This window comes from Megalobrama amblycephala, linkage group LG24 (genome assembly GCF_018812025.1).
Source record: "Megalobrama amblycephala isolate DHTTF-2021 linkage group LG24, ASM1881202v1, whole genome shotgun sequence".
NCBI classification, from domain to species: domain Eukaryota; kingdom Metazoa; phylum Chordata; class Actinopteri; order Cypriniformes; family Xenocyprididae; genus Megalobrama; species Megalobrama amblycephala.
Window position 1 is genome coordinate 26,704,648 of NC_063067.1, and position 16,703 is coordinate 26,721,350.

Sequence of the window (16,703 nt, forward strand, 5' to 3'; positions counted from 1 at the left end):
CGCAGCTGCATGTGGCACGAACACTCATACAAACAGCTGCGCAAAACGTGAAGATCGCGCGCACACAGAGGAACGCAGAAACTTGTCAGCGCTGTCCTGTGATTTATCACTAAAATAGCTAAGAAACTTAAAAGTTATAGCATCTATGTTTTCTATTTTTGAAGGAACTATTTACAACCCACAGCTTCACAATTAATAGAGAGACGGTATGACTAATTCACACACGCAATCACTACCGGTAACGTTACTGTGCTAATTTATCTTTATCTGATTTACAACAAGCAGAAACCTGTAAGAAATGTTACAAACCATAGATATAATAACTGCTAATAGTGAGCTATGATGTCAGATCACTCTTTCAACAGGAAAAAAAATATCCCACCTTAATAGTCAATCATAGGCTATTTACAGTACAAACCTTGTCAGTGAACTATGAGGGCAAAAAAAAAAAAAAAATCAGACATAAAATAATCGTTCATTAATCGTAATCGAGGTAAAATGTTCAATTAATCGAGGTTTTGATTTTAGGCCATAATCGTCCAGCCCTAGTGTGCGTGCAACAAAGCTAACATGAACACACACACAAACAACGACCAACAGCTAAGAGTGAACAGGAAGGAACTTAAATACTTGGTGGTGACGAACTAAATGATGAGCAACTGAGATGAATGGTTAGTGTCCATGGAAACAGATGAGTGGTGGTAAACAAAGACAAAGAACACATGTGACAGATGAATACAAACTAAAAGTCCATGACAATGAAACTAAGAACAAACAAAACTTAACACGTGTGACAGTATCACATTTGCACTCGTGTTATTCGGGACAAAAACAGCACTTGTGTGATATTTCTTAACTATGTCATATGATATAAATATGAGACAAAAACTCATACAGGGATATTGTTGCCCTGATATCTTGAATTTTAGGGGCATTCTAACTGCATTCTATAGGCTACATCACGCAGTGAGTTGTTGCCCTGCATCATGTTCGTCACCAATCAACTGTATGAAATGTAAGATGACCTACGTTGCGTTAAATCATTTTATGTGTTATTTTTACATAAATAATTAATTAAATTAATGCATTAAATTGACACCCCTAATATATATACTGTACATATATACTGAAGACAGAGATGGAAATAAAAATTTACTAAATTGACTACATTTATTGACATATGGGAATTTACCATGACTCCTGCGATTCCAATTCCCACATAACCCACGATGAAGAGCTTACTGTTGAAAAACTCTTCAATGGCCACATGACATGTCTGCAGACAGTGAAACAGATTTATAATATTTATCTTAATACCATATCCTTCTACACCAGTGGTTTCCAAACTTTTTCTGCCAGGCCCCCCTTTTTGTGAATATATTATTTTCAAGTGCCAGAGTGCTGGAGTACGTCAGAAATACAACAGGGCATCAGTTTATTGTCAGGGATTTTGTCTTGTCATGCCACATCCAGTGTAGACAGCATCACTGAATGTAATGGGTTCTATTTGCTGTGTTCTATTTGACGCATAGCTTGTGTCATGTGTAGACACGTTGTTTTGGTAGTTGTGATGTTTGAAGTAGATTTATTGTCTGCTTTACGTTTACCTAGCACTAGCAGTCCTTTCGCAAACTTGTCCATGCTAAGTGCAGAACCATTTATCATTCATTTATATTTTTGCAAGGAGGGAGCCATGATTAATATGTTGTGTTCAATTATTTACTATGTGGCAAGTAGCTGCATAATAAGCTGGATAATTTCGCAGTGGGGTCTTGTATCATCCTGAAGAGGTTTCTTTTGTATAACAATCTGCTGACTGTCAGGGACAGATTAATGCCCAGAGCACTAGACCAGAGAGGCTGCCCACCCCCCAGCACCCCTGCTCAACAAGAAATCAGTGTGGTGTGATGCATCGCTAAACCCATACACAACGTCATAGCACGTCCCTGCGGACTGTACACTATCCCTTAGCCTTGCCGAGCCCCCCTTTACATTACTCCATGCCCCCCAGTTTGGGAACCACTGTTCTACACGAATCAGTTTCAATGCATGTTGAACAGGCATCACACTAACTGAAGTGTTTACAATTTTAAATTCTAAACATACTGGTATTTACCAAACAAATTTTTCTACTTATTGCATAAATAACAATTAATTTAGGACCAGATATCCTTACCTTGTTTGAACTGATGTCTTGACACAAAGTGGACTTCGTAGAAGGTGAGCCACAGCAGTTCAACTGTAGATGTGAAGAGTTACAAAATTTTCTTAGACAAATATACAACCATTATATTATATTTAGTATATCAGTGGTGTTAGTGTGTACTAAAACTGAAACTATTTAGAACCGATAATTTAAATGAAACTGAAAAAATGCAGTAAAATAAATATTAGATGAAATACGAATTCAAAATATTAATAAATACTGTATATAATAATAATAATATTATTATTATAATAATTATAATAATAACAATAATAATAATAATACAAAAATAGCAGTGATTTATATTTCAACTTATGACTCTAATAAAAGCATATGACATTACTAAATAAGTGTTGTATTCAGTAAATATTGGTTCCCTTTTGAGGGAACTCGACACTGATGTTATGGGAATGCCTTTGGTGTGCACCGGTGTCTCAAGCACATGTAAAAATATGTCAATCATTGGCCAGCATGACTATAAATACACGTCATCAGCTTTTTTGACTTCAGGAAGTGTTCTGTTTCTTGTGATTCTTATTTATTGTTGTCTTTCTATCAACGATTATAAGATGGAAGCAAGATTATAAGATGGAAGCCTATACATTTAGGAAGTGTTAGGAAGAGAAAACCATGCACACAATCTATGTGTGTTTTGTTTAGGAGCACATGTGGTAAGCTCTTGAGGGAGCTGGGTGTGTTCACTGTGATCATTTCCCAGTAAAGAAGATCCTCTCCTGTCTGGCTCTTTTTAAGGGGCAGTGAGAAGACTCAGATTGTGTGGATCACAGATGAATTTTGCGGAGGTATTTGAGATAGGTTCTTCCCTTTCTCAGATTTCCTCAGCTAACTCTGAGGCTCTCAAATTTGATCCGTAAGCCCACACTGCAGCCTCTTCCGATCCAGTTGAGAGCATGATGTTGCCCAGATCTAATGTTGCATCTACCACCTCCTCCCATAGCCCCAGGTTTGAGGAGTTGTTGGAAATTATGACCCATGCCACGGCTATACTCTGTCTAGACTGGTCGGTGGAGAAGCAGGAGGTTGTTCAGGGCAGACTAGATGAAAAATTCCTGCTGGGTCATCAACATTCACCCCCATGCAAGCCTTCCGTTTCTCCCTGATGTCCACAATGAGTTGTTGAGATCATGAGTGAAACAGTATTTGTCTTGTGTAGTCACTAGTTCACCATTGAATTATTCAAATGTGTAAGAGCTATGCGAGCACGGATATGTGAGGATGACCCAGGTAGATCTTCATTGAATGCTCCGTTTTGCCATCCAAGCTGCGTCAAACCATGTTGCAGCTGGTGGGCAAGGCATATGAGGCCCATGTAGGTCTATGCAGCCCTGCACACCATGGTGGTGTTGCATTTGTACTAGGCCTACCTTCTGAAGGACCTGGATCAGGGTGAGGGACTGAGACCTGAGACAATCCTGGAACTCCACAGGGCCACAGACCTGGCCCTTCATGCAACAAAGCAGACAGCCTGTGCCATCGACCGATCTATAGCTGCTAACATTGCCACGGAGCAACATCTATGGCTGCACTTTGTTGAGGATTAAGGAGAAAACTTTTCTCCTTGGTGCCCCTGATGCCAGTCTCTTTGGTAATAGTGGTCGAGTTGTGAAAGTTCAGTCTGCGGTGTTCCAGAGATTCATCCCTTGCTGCATCCATGGTTGATCATCCCCCGTAGCTCCCTCAGACCGTGAGGGTCAGAAGGTGAGTGTGGCAGTCTGTGCTCCCCCTCCAAGGAGTCGGGGATCAAGGCAGTGCACATTTTGACTATCAGGTCTCTTCAAAGTCAGGGTGTTGGAGCACAAAAGGTTTTTGGAGTGGATTTTTCTTGAGCCTCCAGTAGAGGAAAAAAATGATAATAGAAGAGAGCAAAATAGCTCACTCAATGCGAGCTCAAGCTGGTGTGGACCTTCCATGAGATCAATCTTGAGCAGACATTTTACTAGTAGGAGTCAAGTGGCAGATTAACAGACAGTTTGGTGCCATATTAAATGTGATCTGTAGTTTATCGCCCTCTTCAGCTTAGAAAGTGTGGAGACAAGAAATAGTCATGGACTATGACTGTTCACTCCTCTTGGCGAATGCTGCTTATTAAAGACATTCTACTGAGACAGGGGCTTAAGCCTGGGGAATGGGTATTTCTTAAGAAGTAAGGCCCACTCCATTATTCATTTGGAGGTGATGTGAACATTCTTCTCTGATTCAAGGAAGCGACGTCAGCAGTATTTTTAGAGCAGAATATGGAGTGTATCAAAATTGACATCTCACACTCTCATATGTCGCCCTCTCCAGTACATTATCAATGGAGGTTTAAGTACATCAATCCACTTTCCTAAAAAGGTCTGCTAGGTAGGAGACAGCGTTCATAGTGAACTGTATCACTATTGTGTCCTACTTTTCATCAGTTTCCCCTCCAGCATTTTCTCAAGAGTCCGGTAAGGGATCAAGCAAGCTCTCCTGAGGATATAAGAGCTCAGGGATATTTCACAGACCAGTGGCAAGTAGCAACAATCAGACTAAGATTAAGAGCTTTACAGAGGGGAAGGTGGACAAGGTCATTTTATGTGACCCACTCTCTCTGTGGCTCCTTCTGATTTACGCAATCAAAGGTAGAAGCGAGCAATGCGCTTCCCTTTCAATCAGTGGTACAAGGACAACTCTTCCAAGAAAAAAAAAAGAAGACTAGAGAAAGACTGTCACCTCAGTCCCAGGTTGGAGGCTTTTGGGAATAACCTCTTCTACTAGTACAGAGGCCAGGCACAGCTCATTCGCGGCGGCAGGAGTATGGGTGAGGCTCCAATCCATCCCCTCGTACTCCACGAGGACACCCACTGAAATGGACGATGTTGCCGGCTCACGCACCTGGTCAGACTTTCCATCAGGCTTGGCAGATTGGCTCAGGCGTTGGCTCTGGTGCTAACATCGCAGAAGCTCTGTGTCTGTGGTGGGCTCAGGCATCCTATCCTTGGGGGGCTTGGCTGGGCTCCAGATCCGGAGTGGGGCTGGCATTAGGGCTGTCGCGATAATCGCAATTTCGTAATATCGCGCTTTTGACGAGCCAACCGCAGAACACTGCAAAAACCGCAGCGACCGCGATATTTGCATGTTTTCTATTTTTTTGAAAGGCTATGTCCTTCTCGTTTTACACTTCATACACGTGTACTAAATATTAAATAAGGTAATAATGATAGCATAATGAGTACCATGGTGGTACACATTTGTACAGAGGCTCCGTAGATTTGCACTAAACAAGCCTAAACAGACAGTGAATGTGAGAGAGATCGACTGAGCGCGTGCGATTACCTGCGTCTGTCCTTCAGGCCGAGACCGAGACATATATTCGTGAAAAAAAGTTGCCGTGTCCAAGGATAGCGAAATCTCTGCATTAGCATCGAAGCATTACTGGTCAGCTGAGCCTTATAAAGTGGCGCTCAACGTTAAAATGATTTCAATAGCTTGTTTCATTTCATCTCTCTGAATGAATCTCGTTTATGAAGGCGCAGTTGAATGAACGGTTTAAAGACTCAAAGACAGTCCCTTGCCGCCACCTTGTGTCACAACAATGTAACTGCACTGAGTGACAGCCCGTCTAGAACGCGCAGAGATGAGTAACGTTAGTTCTGCTTATACTCGTGAAATATCAGCAGAAAGTCTTGTTTAGTCAGATTCGAGGATCGGAACTAACTATTATACATACAACAATAGCTCTACCATCTTATTGTCAGGTTTATGTTCTGTTTTGGAGACCCTTATTTTGACATTCTCTTTACTTCAATGCTCTATTTAGTTTCGTTATTGAATATGATCTCTCTCTCTCTCTCTCTCTCTATATATATATATATGGCGGTAATACCGCATATCGCGCTATTGAGCCACTCAAAAATACCGCAAGGGAAATTCCTTAACCGCGACAGCCCTAGCTGGCATTGGCCTTGTCCGTGACGCTGATGGTACAGATCCCTTATTTGCCAGCACCTACTTCATGAAAGCAGCAAAATTTCCCCAAGGACCGTTCACAGGCATGCGTGCGTTAGACCACTCGTTGAGGCTTGTTTGGAAAAATACACAGAGTGAGCAGTCCAGATAGTGGGTGAGGGATGTCAGATCTAAAATGTCCCTCATGTAGTCCTCGAGGGAGCGATCTCCTTGCTCCAACAACAGCAGGCATACTGTATGTAAATCCATGTTATTTCATGTCACAAATCTTGTCTAGGTCTAGTGTTCTGCTACAGTGAGCAACACTAAATCTCTTACAGATGGTCACTCATTAAGGGCCTTGGGAACTGGGAAATTCAATCCTGGACTTGGATCCCTGGGTTTCTGTATGCTTGAGTGCAGGCATTTTTCAGCAGGTATTAACATTCCCATAGTGACACAGCATCGAGTTCCCTCGAAAGGGAACACCTTGGGGTTATGTATGTAACTCGGTTCCCTGTGAAGGGAACGAGATGCTGCATAGCGTTGCCATACTTCAGGCATGCCTGTGCATCTTCCTTGATGATGTCTATCGCAGTCTTTATAGTCATGCCGGCGTGCAGAGTGACATCACATGACTGCCTTGGAAAATGATTGGTGTGTTTTCTACATGTGCTACTGGCGCACGCCAAAGGCATTCTCATAGCCACAGCAACTGATGCAGCATCTCAATCATTCGGTTTACATATGTAACCCCAAGACGTTATCTCTATTGGGCAATTTACACTTATATTTATTCTTCCTGATTAAATCAACAGAGAGACAAAAAAATATATAATAAAAGTGTAAACTCACAATGATGTGGTAGGACTGGACAGTTGTATTATTGTTCGTTGTTTCCTGCTGCTTCGTCATAGAAATGTTTTATTTCCTCAATGATCTAAATGACGAATTAAAACGTGTCAGAAAGGTCAGACTAATATCATTCCAAATGAACTCTGAATCAACATACCTCACATCATTTTCAGTTTAGTAGTACCTTATCTTTGTTGAGAAACCCAAACACTCCTGCTGCAACTTCTGCTCCAAAGATGACCAGAAGACAGGCGAAAAACTGCCATGCAAGATAGACACAGCACCTGGGTTACTTCTACTTTATATTCCATGTTTTATTATAGATTCTAGTTGTTTCTTTTTATTCTTTTCTCGAATTGAAATGTTTCAAACAAAACAACAGCACAAGCATCAGTATGATAGCAATGTATTTGATGAATTATGTCATGTTTTGTGGTATTCATTGATTTGTCTCAATCTAAAACATTCTCTCCTGTTTGAAAAGATTAAAAAATTAGTACGGTACACTACAATATTATCAAGAAAATTATCAAGAAGTTGACAACCTTGTAAGCTTACTGTCAGCTTCTCACTGAGCATTTGATTTGAGAAATATTGTTTTGTTAAACCCAAAACAGAAGAATGAATACTATCTCACTCACCAATCCCAGTAGGCACTGAGACTCCCTCACGGCACCACAGCAGCCGAAGAAGCCCACCAGCATCACCAGACCCCCGGCCGCAATGAGGATATAAACCCCTGCGCAGGACACAAGAATAAAGCAACAGTCAACATATCACATATTGAAATATTAGCAATAATACAGATTTCAAATCGTGAACTTCCAGCTGAGCAACTGCCACTGATGTGAACGCTAAAGAATAACTTTCTCCAGGTATTAGACCTCTGTCTTGACAATTAGTTTCAGCAGGATGTAATATAACCCTATCACCAGCAGAGGGAAGCACAAGCATTATGTGAATCTTTTTATGAGATGACAGCATGTTTTTGAGAACAGCGAGACCGCACACAACATTTAAAGATGATGTCATTAGCTTTCACTCCAGCCTCTTCCATCAACTTATTATCCTCATTAGAGCAAAATAGAAAGAGGCAAGGGGTGCATGAATAATCTAGAGACATAAGCTCTTTAGTTCATGAGGAGTTCTTCCTGAGCTGTTGTAATTATGCCACAGGAGACCTGGGATATGTGGGAAGTCTGGAAATGTGATCTAATAGAGAGAGAGAGAGAGAGAGAGAGAGAGAGAGAGAGAGAGGGATATTGCATCCCTTTGTCTAGCATTATTATTTAGGATTAAAAAATATAATAGAAAATTTTGAGTAATTATTGCAGTGCTTTCAAAGTCACGCTGTAGTGTATATGATATTCCTCAAACATTCAGGTCAGGGTATTAAATGTCTTCAAGATGTATAACATTTTTTAGAGAAGTCGTCTGCTCACCAAAGCTACATTTCTTTAATCAAGCATACAGCAAAACAGTAATACTGTGAAATATAACTTCAATTTAAAATACTGTTTTCTATTTGAATATATTTTCAAATGTAATTTATTCCTGTGATCAAGGCTGAAATTTTCAGCATCATTACTCCAGTCTTCAGTGTCACATGATCCTTCAGAAATCATTCTAATATGCTGATTTGGTGCTAAAGAATCATTTCTGATTAACACCAATGTGTAAACCATGATACTTTTTTTCAGGATTCTTTGATAAATAAAAAGTTCAAAAGAACAGCATTTATTTGAAATAGAAATCTTAGGTAACCTTGTAAATGTAAATATAGAACCACACAAGAAAAAGAAAAAAAAAAAGAAGAAAAGAAGAAAGAAGAAAAAAAAAAACACTTTGCATTTTCCCAGAACATATACTTCCTCTGAGCTGAGAGTGTTACTTAATCAAGTTCAAAAGCCTCTCACCAGTAATTCAAGGAAACAAAAGGAGTGCAAATTATGGATTAAACTAAAATAAAGTGTGACAGAAATAGTGAACACGACCTTTATCTTGCACCTTGACTAAACACAATCTTGGTAATACGCTGGTAATATTTACACTGTTGCCACAGTAGCTGTGAAGAAGACAATCCTTTGTCATTGCTGACTCAATAATCTAAAGTCATGTAAAACGTGTGTGTGTGTGTGTGTGTGTGTGTGTGTGTGTGTGTGTGTGTGTTTATAAACAGAGAAGACTAAGCCTGAACTGGTCACTGTCAGCATTGTCAGATGGTTTATTCCAAGCGATTATGGTTTGGCAGGTTAGCATGGTCCAGTTAACCCCTGCTGCTAGATGCTGAAACAACATCATTCTGGAAGCAAAAAGCATCTTTCTTCATTGATGGCCATTACAAATTATTTAACTATTCTGACAAAATATAATTAAAGTACCGTGTATACTACAACAGTACAATGCAAATATTACATTATACTTAAAGGGTTAGTTCACCCAAAAATGAAATTTCTGTCACCCTCATGTCGTCCCAAATCCACAAGACTTTCGTTCATCTTCAGAACACAAATTACAATATTTTTGATGAAATCCAAGGGTATCTGAACCACACATAGGCAGCAACATCATTGCACCTTTTGAGGGCCAGAAAGGTATTAAAGACATTGTTAAAATAGTCGATGTGACTGCAGTGGTTCAACCTTAATGTTATGAAGTGATGCGAACACTCTCTGTGCACAAAAAAACGAAACAAAAATAACAACTTTATTCAACAGTTTGAACTGTTGTCATATGCAGTTGATGTAGTGAACGCAGTGTAGTGCTTCCGTCTTCTACGTCCGAACTCCGCCAATAATGAGTCGGCGTTCTCACGTAGAACACAGAAGCTCTGTCACTACGTCAACAGTGAACAACAGTTTAAATAGTTAAATAAAGTCTCTATTTTTGTTTTGTTTTTGCGCGCACAAGTATTCTCGTCGCTTCATAACATTAAGGTTGAACCACTGCAGTCACGTCGACTATTTTATCGATGTCTTTACTACCTTTCTGGACCTCAAAAAGTGCAATGACGTTGCTGCCTATGTGTGGACCCCCAGATTTCATCAAAAATGTCTTAATTTGAAGATAAAAGAAGGTCTTGTGGGTGTGGAACGACATGAGGGTGAGTAATTAATGACAGAAATTTCCTTTTTGGGTGAACTAATCCTTTAATACAACCTTCAATATAAAAGTCTTTAATTCAATAAAACCTTCAATATTCAATTTAAAATAATAATAATAATAATAAAAACAGTTGAATAAGATAACAGACTGAAATTTAAGTCATTATTTACTAATTGTCATGTTTGGTTTTAGTTTCAATTTCTGTTCCTTGAACTCTTAGTTTGTATGTTCTTGTTTTCCTTTATTTAGTTCCTGTTTCCTTTGTTGCTAGTTTGCTTCCTGGGTTACTCATTATCATCACCTGTGTCTTGTTTAGGTCCTTGTTTAACTGCGTATTTATGTCAATAGTTGTTTTCAGCTCAGTGTCCAGTATCCACCTTATTTTTCACGTTAGAGCGGGCACAACCATTTGTAAATTGAATGCGTCTGGCTTCCGGTGTCATCCGCTCCCAATTATTTAAGTTTGTTTTTATTTAAGTTTGTTATGCTTATTGATTTTGCAAACTGGTATTTCTTAACGTTTTATTTTAATGTATTGTTGTAATTATAAAACACACTAGTTTGTAGTACAAATAGTTTTACCATTTAGTGCACTTTGTTATTCTTAGTTATTTCCCTTTAGCAGCTAATGAATCGGAAGTCTTGCACACTCACAGAAAATAGCTAACTTCTGCATTGCAAAGTAAGGTGGATTGCATGTAAAGCTGCTGCATTCTCTTTTTCCTGTTTACCCATTCTAGTTTATGGATGTTATTTTGGTTAATAAATGTAAAGTGCTATATTTAGATCCGCACCGCTGCTCTCCTCTCCTTGCCGTGACACTAATATTCTTCACCTCCACTGCACTCTAAAATCAAATGTGGTATTTGAAAATGTCTGAGTTAAAACTATATATTTAGGTTTAGGTGTAGGTTCAGGGTTAGTACCTAGCTATTACCGAGTCATTGTAATTATTGTAATAAGTACATAGTATATATATATATGGGGAACAGGACTGTAAAATAAAGTGCTACCATATATGTTATATATATATATATATATATATATATATATATATATATATATATATATATATATAGTAAGTCTATAAATATAATTGTATGTGGGTTATATTTGTATCTAAATGTGACAAAAAGTATGTGATGCCTTAAAATGAGCATGCAGTATTTGGACTGTGCGGGCTGCAACTCTTCAACTGAGCTGATGAAAAATTGAATATGTGACTTTGTCACTGGAATATTGCTGAGACTTTGAGTCACACTCTTTCACACTGGATTCTCTTCACAGCTTTAACTACTAAAAGCCACAAATGAGGGTGGTGTCACTGACTAAACCAAGCTGGAGGAGGCTGTCAGAGGGTAAGTATATTTTCTGACATCATGGAAGTAGTGCCCTCCTCTGCATCTAGATATAGCATTGCATGACCTCTCTCTCTCTTTCTCTCTCTCCTCCCAGGTTGAACTGTTGCTATAGCAAACCTGAAGTCTTGTGGTTTCCTCCATGTATGAACAATTTGAAATGTCACTTCCTGTTTTCAGAAACACCCAACCTCTGAATGTACAAAAACTTACGGTGTCTCACAAGGGCTGGGCAGAAGATTGTGGAAACTTTGCCCTGAGTGGCCTCAGATGTTTCCATCCAGTACCAATAAACACTAGCTCTGTCTGTATGTACATTTATTTGTTTTATGAGCCACAGTGGGGTCCAAAACTCTTAAACAACTAAATAAAATACTTTTAAAAATACTTTGCAGAACTGTATATATACTATAAGTATGATGTTTTGTATCAATTAATTATAATTATTATTTAAATATTATCATTTCATTAATTTTGTCAACATTTTCTAACATAATATTTTGTTCATAACTTTTATCCCCCCAAGTGTAGGTTTTGAAGCACATCATTTCAATGTGGTCTCAGCTCCACTGTATATTTAAATAAGCGACAGAACTCAATCAGTCAATCAGGTATTTGTTTGGAGAACTGGACATTGCTCTTTGTAAAGAGACATCTGGATATTTGTATGGCCATGGAGAATTAGTCATGAAAAATTATCAACTGACTACTTACCAATAAAGAAAGTCTCAGGTCCGTCTTCTCCTAAAAGTGACACAGTATTTGGATCTAGTCTCAGCCAGAGTCCCACAGCCAGAACCAGCGAGCCCATCAGCTGCAAGAACAAGACCAAAAAATCTTTAGAAGATGGCGCTTAAAATCCAAAGCTGCAATTTTGTTTGTGGAACACAAAAAGAGACATTTTTGAAGAATCAATCATCAAATAAAATTACTGAGCAAATGTTGATATGTCCTAAACAGGGGTGGTTGTTGGATTTTATCCTCAGGGGAATCTGTAGCAAGAGACCATTGGCTAAGTGGTGCACCTTTAAATCGACACTACTGTATAAGTAGCCTACTGGTACTTAAATTGGTACTTAAGTCAATGTCAAAATTTTTTAAATGATATAATGATACCAGTCTTTCTGCAGTCAGTTAAAATCAGTACACATGTAGGCTACTGTGCACAAATAATGCTGCTGTTTGAGCATAAACAACATCTGCAAAGTTACGACGTTCAAAGTTCAATGCAAAGGGAGATATTTTCTTTTAAAGAATTCTCTGATTAAGGACTACAACAAACGGCAAGTAGGGACTACAACGGGCTTCTTCCCAGGTTAGTGACATCACTAACCCTAAAATTGACAAACTCTGCCCCCGAGAACACACAACAAAGAGGGTGAGGCCATGTTGGGCTGATTTAGAGAGTTGTTGAAGTAGAGTGTTGTTGCCATGCCATCATTTTACACCAGACTGCTTCACAAACGAGGATCAATTCAATGTTGTATTTGCACAAAAGATTAACATGACAGCACATGCTAGTTAATGAGTTGAAACAACTGCACAGCAACTACATAAATTTATCTACTAACCATTCAGAAAAGTCCAGTTGCATTCTAAAAGTTGTAACTTCTTCCTGAGTCTCTCCATCAGTGTCAGACTCCGGTTTGAACAATGTAAGGCTGAACACCATTACTGACAATCATCATTTTGGCTGTATGAGATTCTCCAGTTTCGTTGTTGTAAGCTATAATAAATGATCTGTGGGGTATTTTGAGCTGAAACTTCAGACACATTCTCGGGACACCAGAGACTTATATTGCATCTTGTAAAAGGGGCATTATATGTCCCCTTTAAACTGACAAGACCTAAAAACATGTGAAAATGATAAACTTTTCTGGAGGAAGCATCACTGACCCAATCATTCAAATAGGTGATTACATTTTAGGGCCTAGAATCGCTCCTGGTGCTAAATGACTTCGGCCCAACTAAAGTTAAAATCCTCTAAATAAATTAATTTGTCAATAAATAAATAAATAAAAAATGGTCAGACCTATAACTAAGGCCTAAAAATTCTGTACTCTCTGTCTTATTTTTTTCTGAAGTTCAGTTTTCTGAAGTCTGGAGAAGTGGCACAGATATTTTTCCACTCTGGCAGGATCCTTCAGGTCTTAAATCTTGTAAGAAATGATGACTGAAGGCCAAACCATGAAAGGAAAAGCAGACCGTAGAATTCAGCCACCATCACTCTTTAATGAACTCTAATTATTGCTGACAAAGAAAACAGACACTCCTCTGTCTAAGCACATTTAAAAGACCATGCATTTGAGTAGAGTTTGATTAAATTTAATTTGTCCCTCCTAGTTTTATGCTCTTGGACTCCTGCCACCACTGGGGGCAATTTTCCATTTGTTGGGCTCCATAAAAGGGTAAAACATGTTAAAATGGGCTTTTGAGTAAAATCAACACCTCTGAGATGTCTCAGGTCTGAATGGCAAAGACTATCTAAAGCTGTGATCATAAGTCACACTACATATCTGTTTAAATAGAAATCCACAAGGATGATGCAAGATAAGCAGCAATTACTTCACCCTGTCCTGTGTCCTCCAGCTGTCATATAGCACAACCCCCTTTGGGAGACGCCACCCCTCAAACACTCAGTAACCCCACTACAGTGTAACATTATCCGGTTGACATCAGTGCACTGCCCCACCCTGAGACACCCCCTCCCCTCCCCTCCCCCCTCAGGGCATCAGGGTTTATCTGTAGGACAAAAGATCAACTGTCTGTTACAAACTCCGCTACACAAGACAATGAGCGAGTGTGTCTGTGCTCTACTTCAATAATATTCCCTAAAATCTAGTCATTATAAAATAATTATAAGATATTATCTTATAATGATAATAAATCTTAATGATAATATAAGTTCCTAACTAAACCTAATAATATAATATAAACCTAACTAAAATATAATCCTAACTAAATGTATTTTATTATTGTCACGGTTTGTTGAAAGAATACAGAAGAAGGCAGATGAATAAAGTTCCACAAGGCAAAGTTTAATGATAATCCAGAACAGGCAGGCAGGCAAACACACCATAACGTGAACGAGACAGAAAAGAGACTGAATGTGAAGATACAACTTCAGTGGCAACACAAACAAGACTAATTAATCAAACACAGCTGAACATAATGATGTGACCATGGTAACAAATGCAGAGAGGAAATAAAAAAAAGATATACACGTGACTAAAGAATGCAAACTGAAAGTTCATGAACCACAAGCAAACAGAACATAATAGTGACATCATGCCCCCCTCCGACAAGGCGCGGCTTCATGCCGTAACAGAAGATATTATCATTGGAGGGATGGAGGAGGTTTGGGAGGGGGACGAGGAGATGGCAAAGGGATGGTGAAATTCTGCAGTGAGGGGATGGTGGCAGGATGAGGTAAAGGGATGGTGACCCATGGCGCTGGAGTACTGGAGACAGGTGGACAGCGACGAAACCCCGGCAGCACAGATGATAAATGTCCTATAGCACAGACCCAAAGCTTCCCGGAGCCCACAGCAGAGTCGATGAAGGGAGGATCCAAGATGTTTCTGGCAAGGCTGTCAACTTCTAGGTGACGACCATTGGAGACTGAGCTGGTGGATCTAATGGCGCAGACAGAAGGCTGATGGTACTGAGGGGAGTCGCTGGCACTGGAGACGATGTCGCAGCGACAAGCGTTGGAGGTGGACCCAGAGTATCCGAGGGTTGAGGTGAAGCTGATGTGATGGAGGACTGAGGCGATGCCGAGGGGAAGGAGGAACCTGCTGCAACCATAGGGGTGGAGAGACGGAGTGCAGCAGATGGCCCGCAATTCTGTGGTGGACGTGGTGTGACCACTGGCCAAGGGGGAGCCGGCAGGACGAAGGAGCCTGGTTGAGCCTCAAGTCTGAGTGTCTCTGGTGGAGCCGAAGACAGAGCCGAGAGGTCGACGATGTAGTGAAGGGATCAGAAGCGGGAGACGGAACAACAGAATACTCATTGGCAGGTGCTGCTTGTGTTTGCATAACCTGCAGCTCGACTTCATAAAGGTTTCCACGGAAACAGTGCAGGGCTGCAAACCAGTGATTGAGCTGGAGGTCTGACTGACTTCTGAGGTGGCATAGAGAGGAGACTTGACAAGGCCACGGTCAGGATGACACAGTCAATACAGGTTAGTGAAAAAGTTAATTCTCAGTCTGTAATATCCTCCATGCTGTCTTTAAACAGCTTTAAGTCCATACAAACTGACAATTCAGAGTCCATAGTGTCCTATGGACTCTGGCGTACACCCCTGGTGAGATACTCCAGGGTGATGGTGGGCTCTATCCTCCCTTCTTCAAGTACTGGATCACTCGTTGCCGCAAAAAACTTCTCCCTCTCTGCGGGGGGCTCAAGTGACTCAATCGCGGTCGTCATAGGTGGAACTTGCTCTGGGTCTGGCTTGGGTCTTGATCGGGACACAATACTCTCCAGACACCAAATTAAGGTTTTCCACTAATCCAGTCCTGTGGCATCTGGGAGGTCGATGGGGTGGTTGAATGTTGCCCCAATCCGGAACAAGGTCCACGGAGTCTAGTCGTCGAGGGAGCTGGTGATGGCAAGCCGGAAAAACTCCCTTGAATAATCTAAAAAATCATGGCTCAGGATGAACTTTACCCATTCATCCACTTGGGTGGTTCGGTCTTGGGTGCTTCCGTCACAGTTTGTTGCAGGAATACAGATGAAGGCAGATGAATAAAGCTCCACAAGGCAAAGTTTAATGATAATCCACGGCAGGCAGGCAAACACACGCACCATAACTTGAACAAGAGTGAACAGAGACTCAATGTGAAGGTACAACTTCAGTAGCAACAAAAATGAGAACTGAACATAATGACGTGACCACGGTAACAAATGCAGAGCGGGAACTAAAACAAAGATATACATTTCACGAGTTCACACTTACAAATAATCAGATAATAAATAGTATGCGTAATAGTATGCATATTTGGCGTGCTGTCCGAGGATAGGGCTCCGAGCTCGGTATTTGGCCGGAACCTAGAGTACTCCCCCCGTATTTCTGATTAGGAAGTAACCAGGTGAGTGTGAGGAGACGGGGTGGTGGAGGGATGCTGGAAAACACTGTTGAGGAATATAGGTGAGTCGGCTGTGTTCCCTTTCAGTCGGTCACGTTCAGTACGTCAGTAGTGACCGACGAATTGGGATATCGCTAGAGAGCCCTATCAGCTTCGAGTGAA

At 40.3% G+C, this 16,703-nt stretch overlaps 1 protein-coding gene across 1 annotated transcript in view; it reads right to left on the reverse strand.

Moving 5' to 3' along the window:
* Positions 1–16,703, reverse strand: part of tspan2b (tetraspanin 2b) — a 43,844-nt gene that overhangs the window by 8,564 nt on the left and 18,577 nt on the right. Inside the window, 7 exon segments of the mRNA XM_048177637.1 lie at positions 1,193–1,276; positions 2,177–2,239; positions 6,992–7,027; positions 7,029–7,076; positions 7,176–7,250; positions 7,633–7,730; positions 12,169–12,268. Coding sequence (XP_048033594.1) covers positions 1,193–1,276; positions 2,177–2,239; positions 6,992–7,027; positions 7,029–7,076; positions 7,176–7,250; positions 7,633–7,730; positions 12,169–12,268 — 504 coding nt within the window.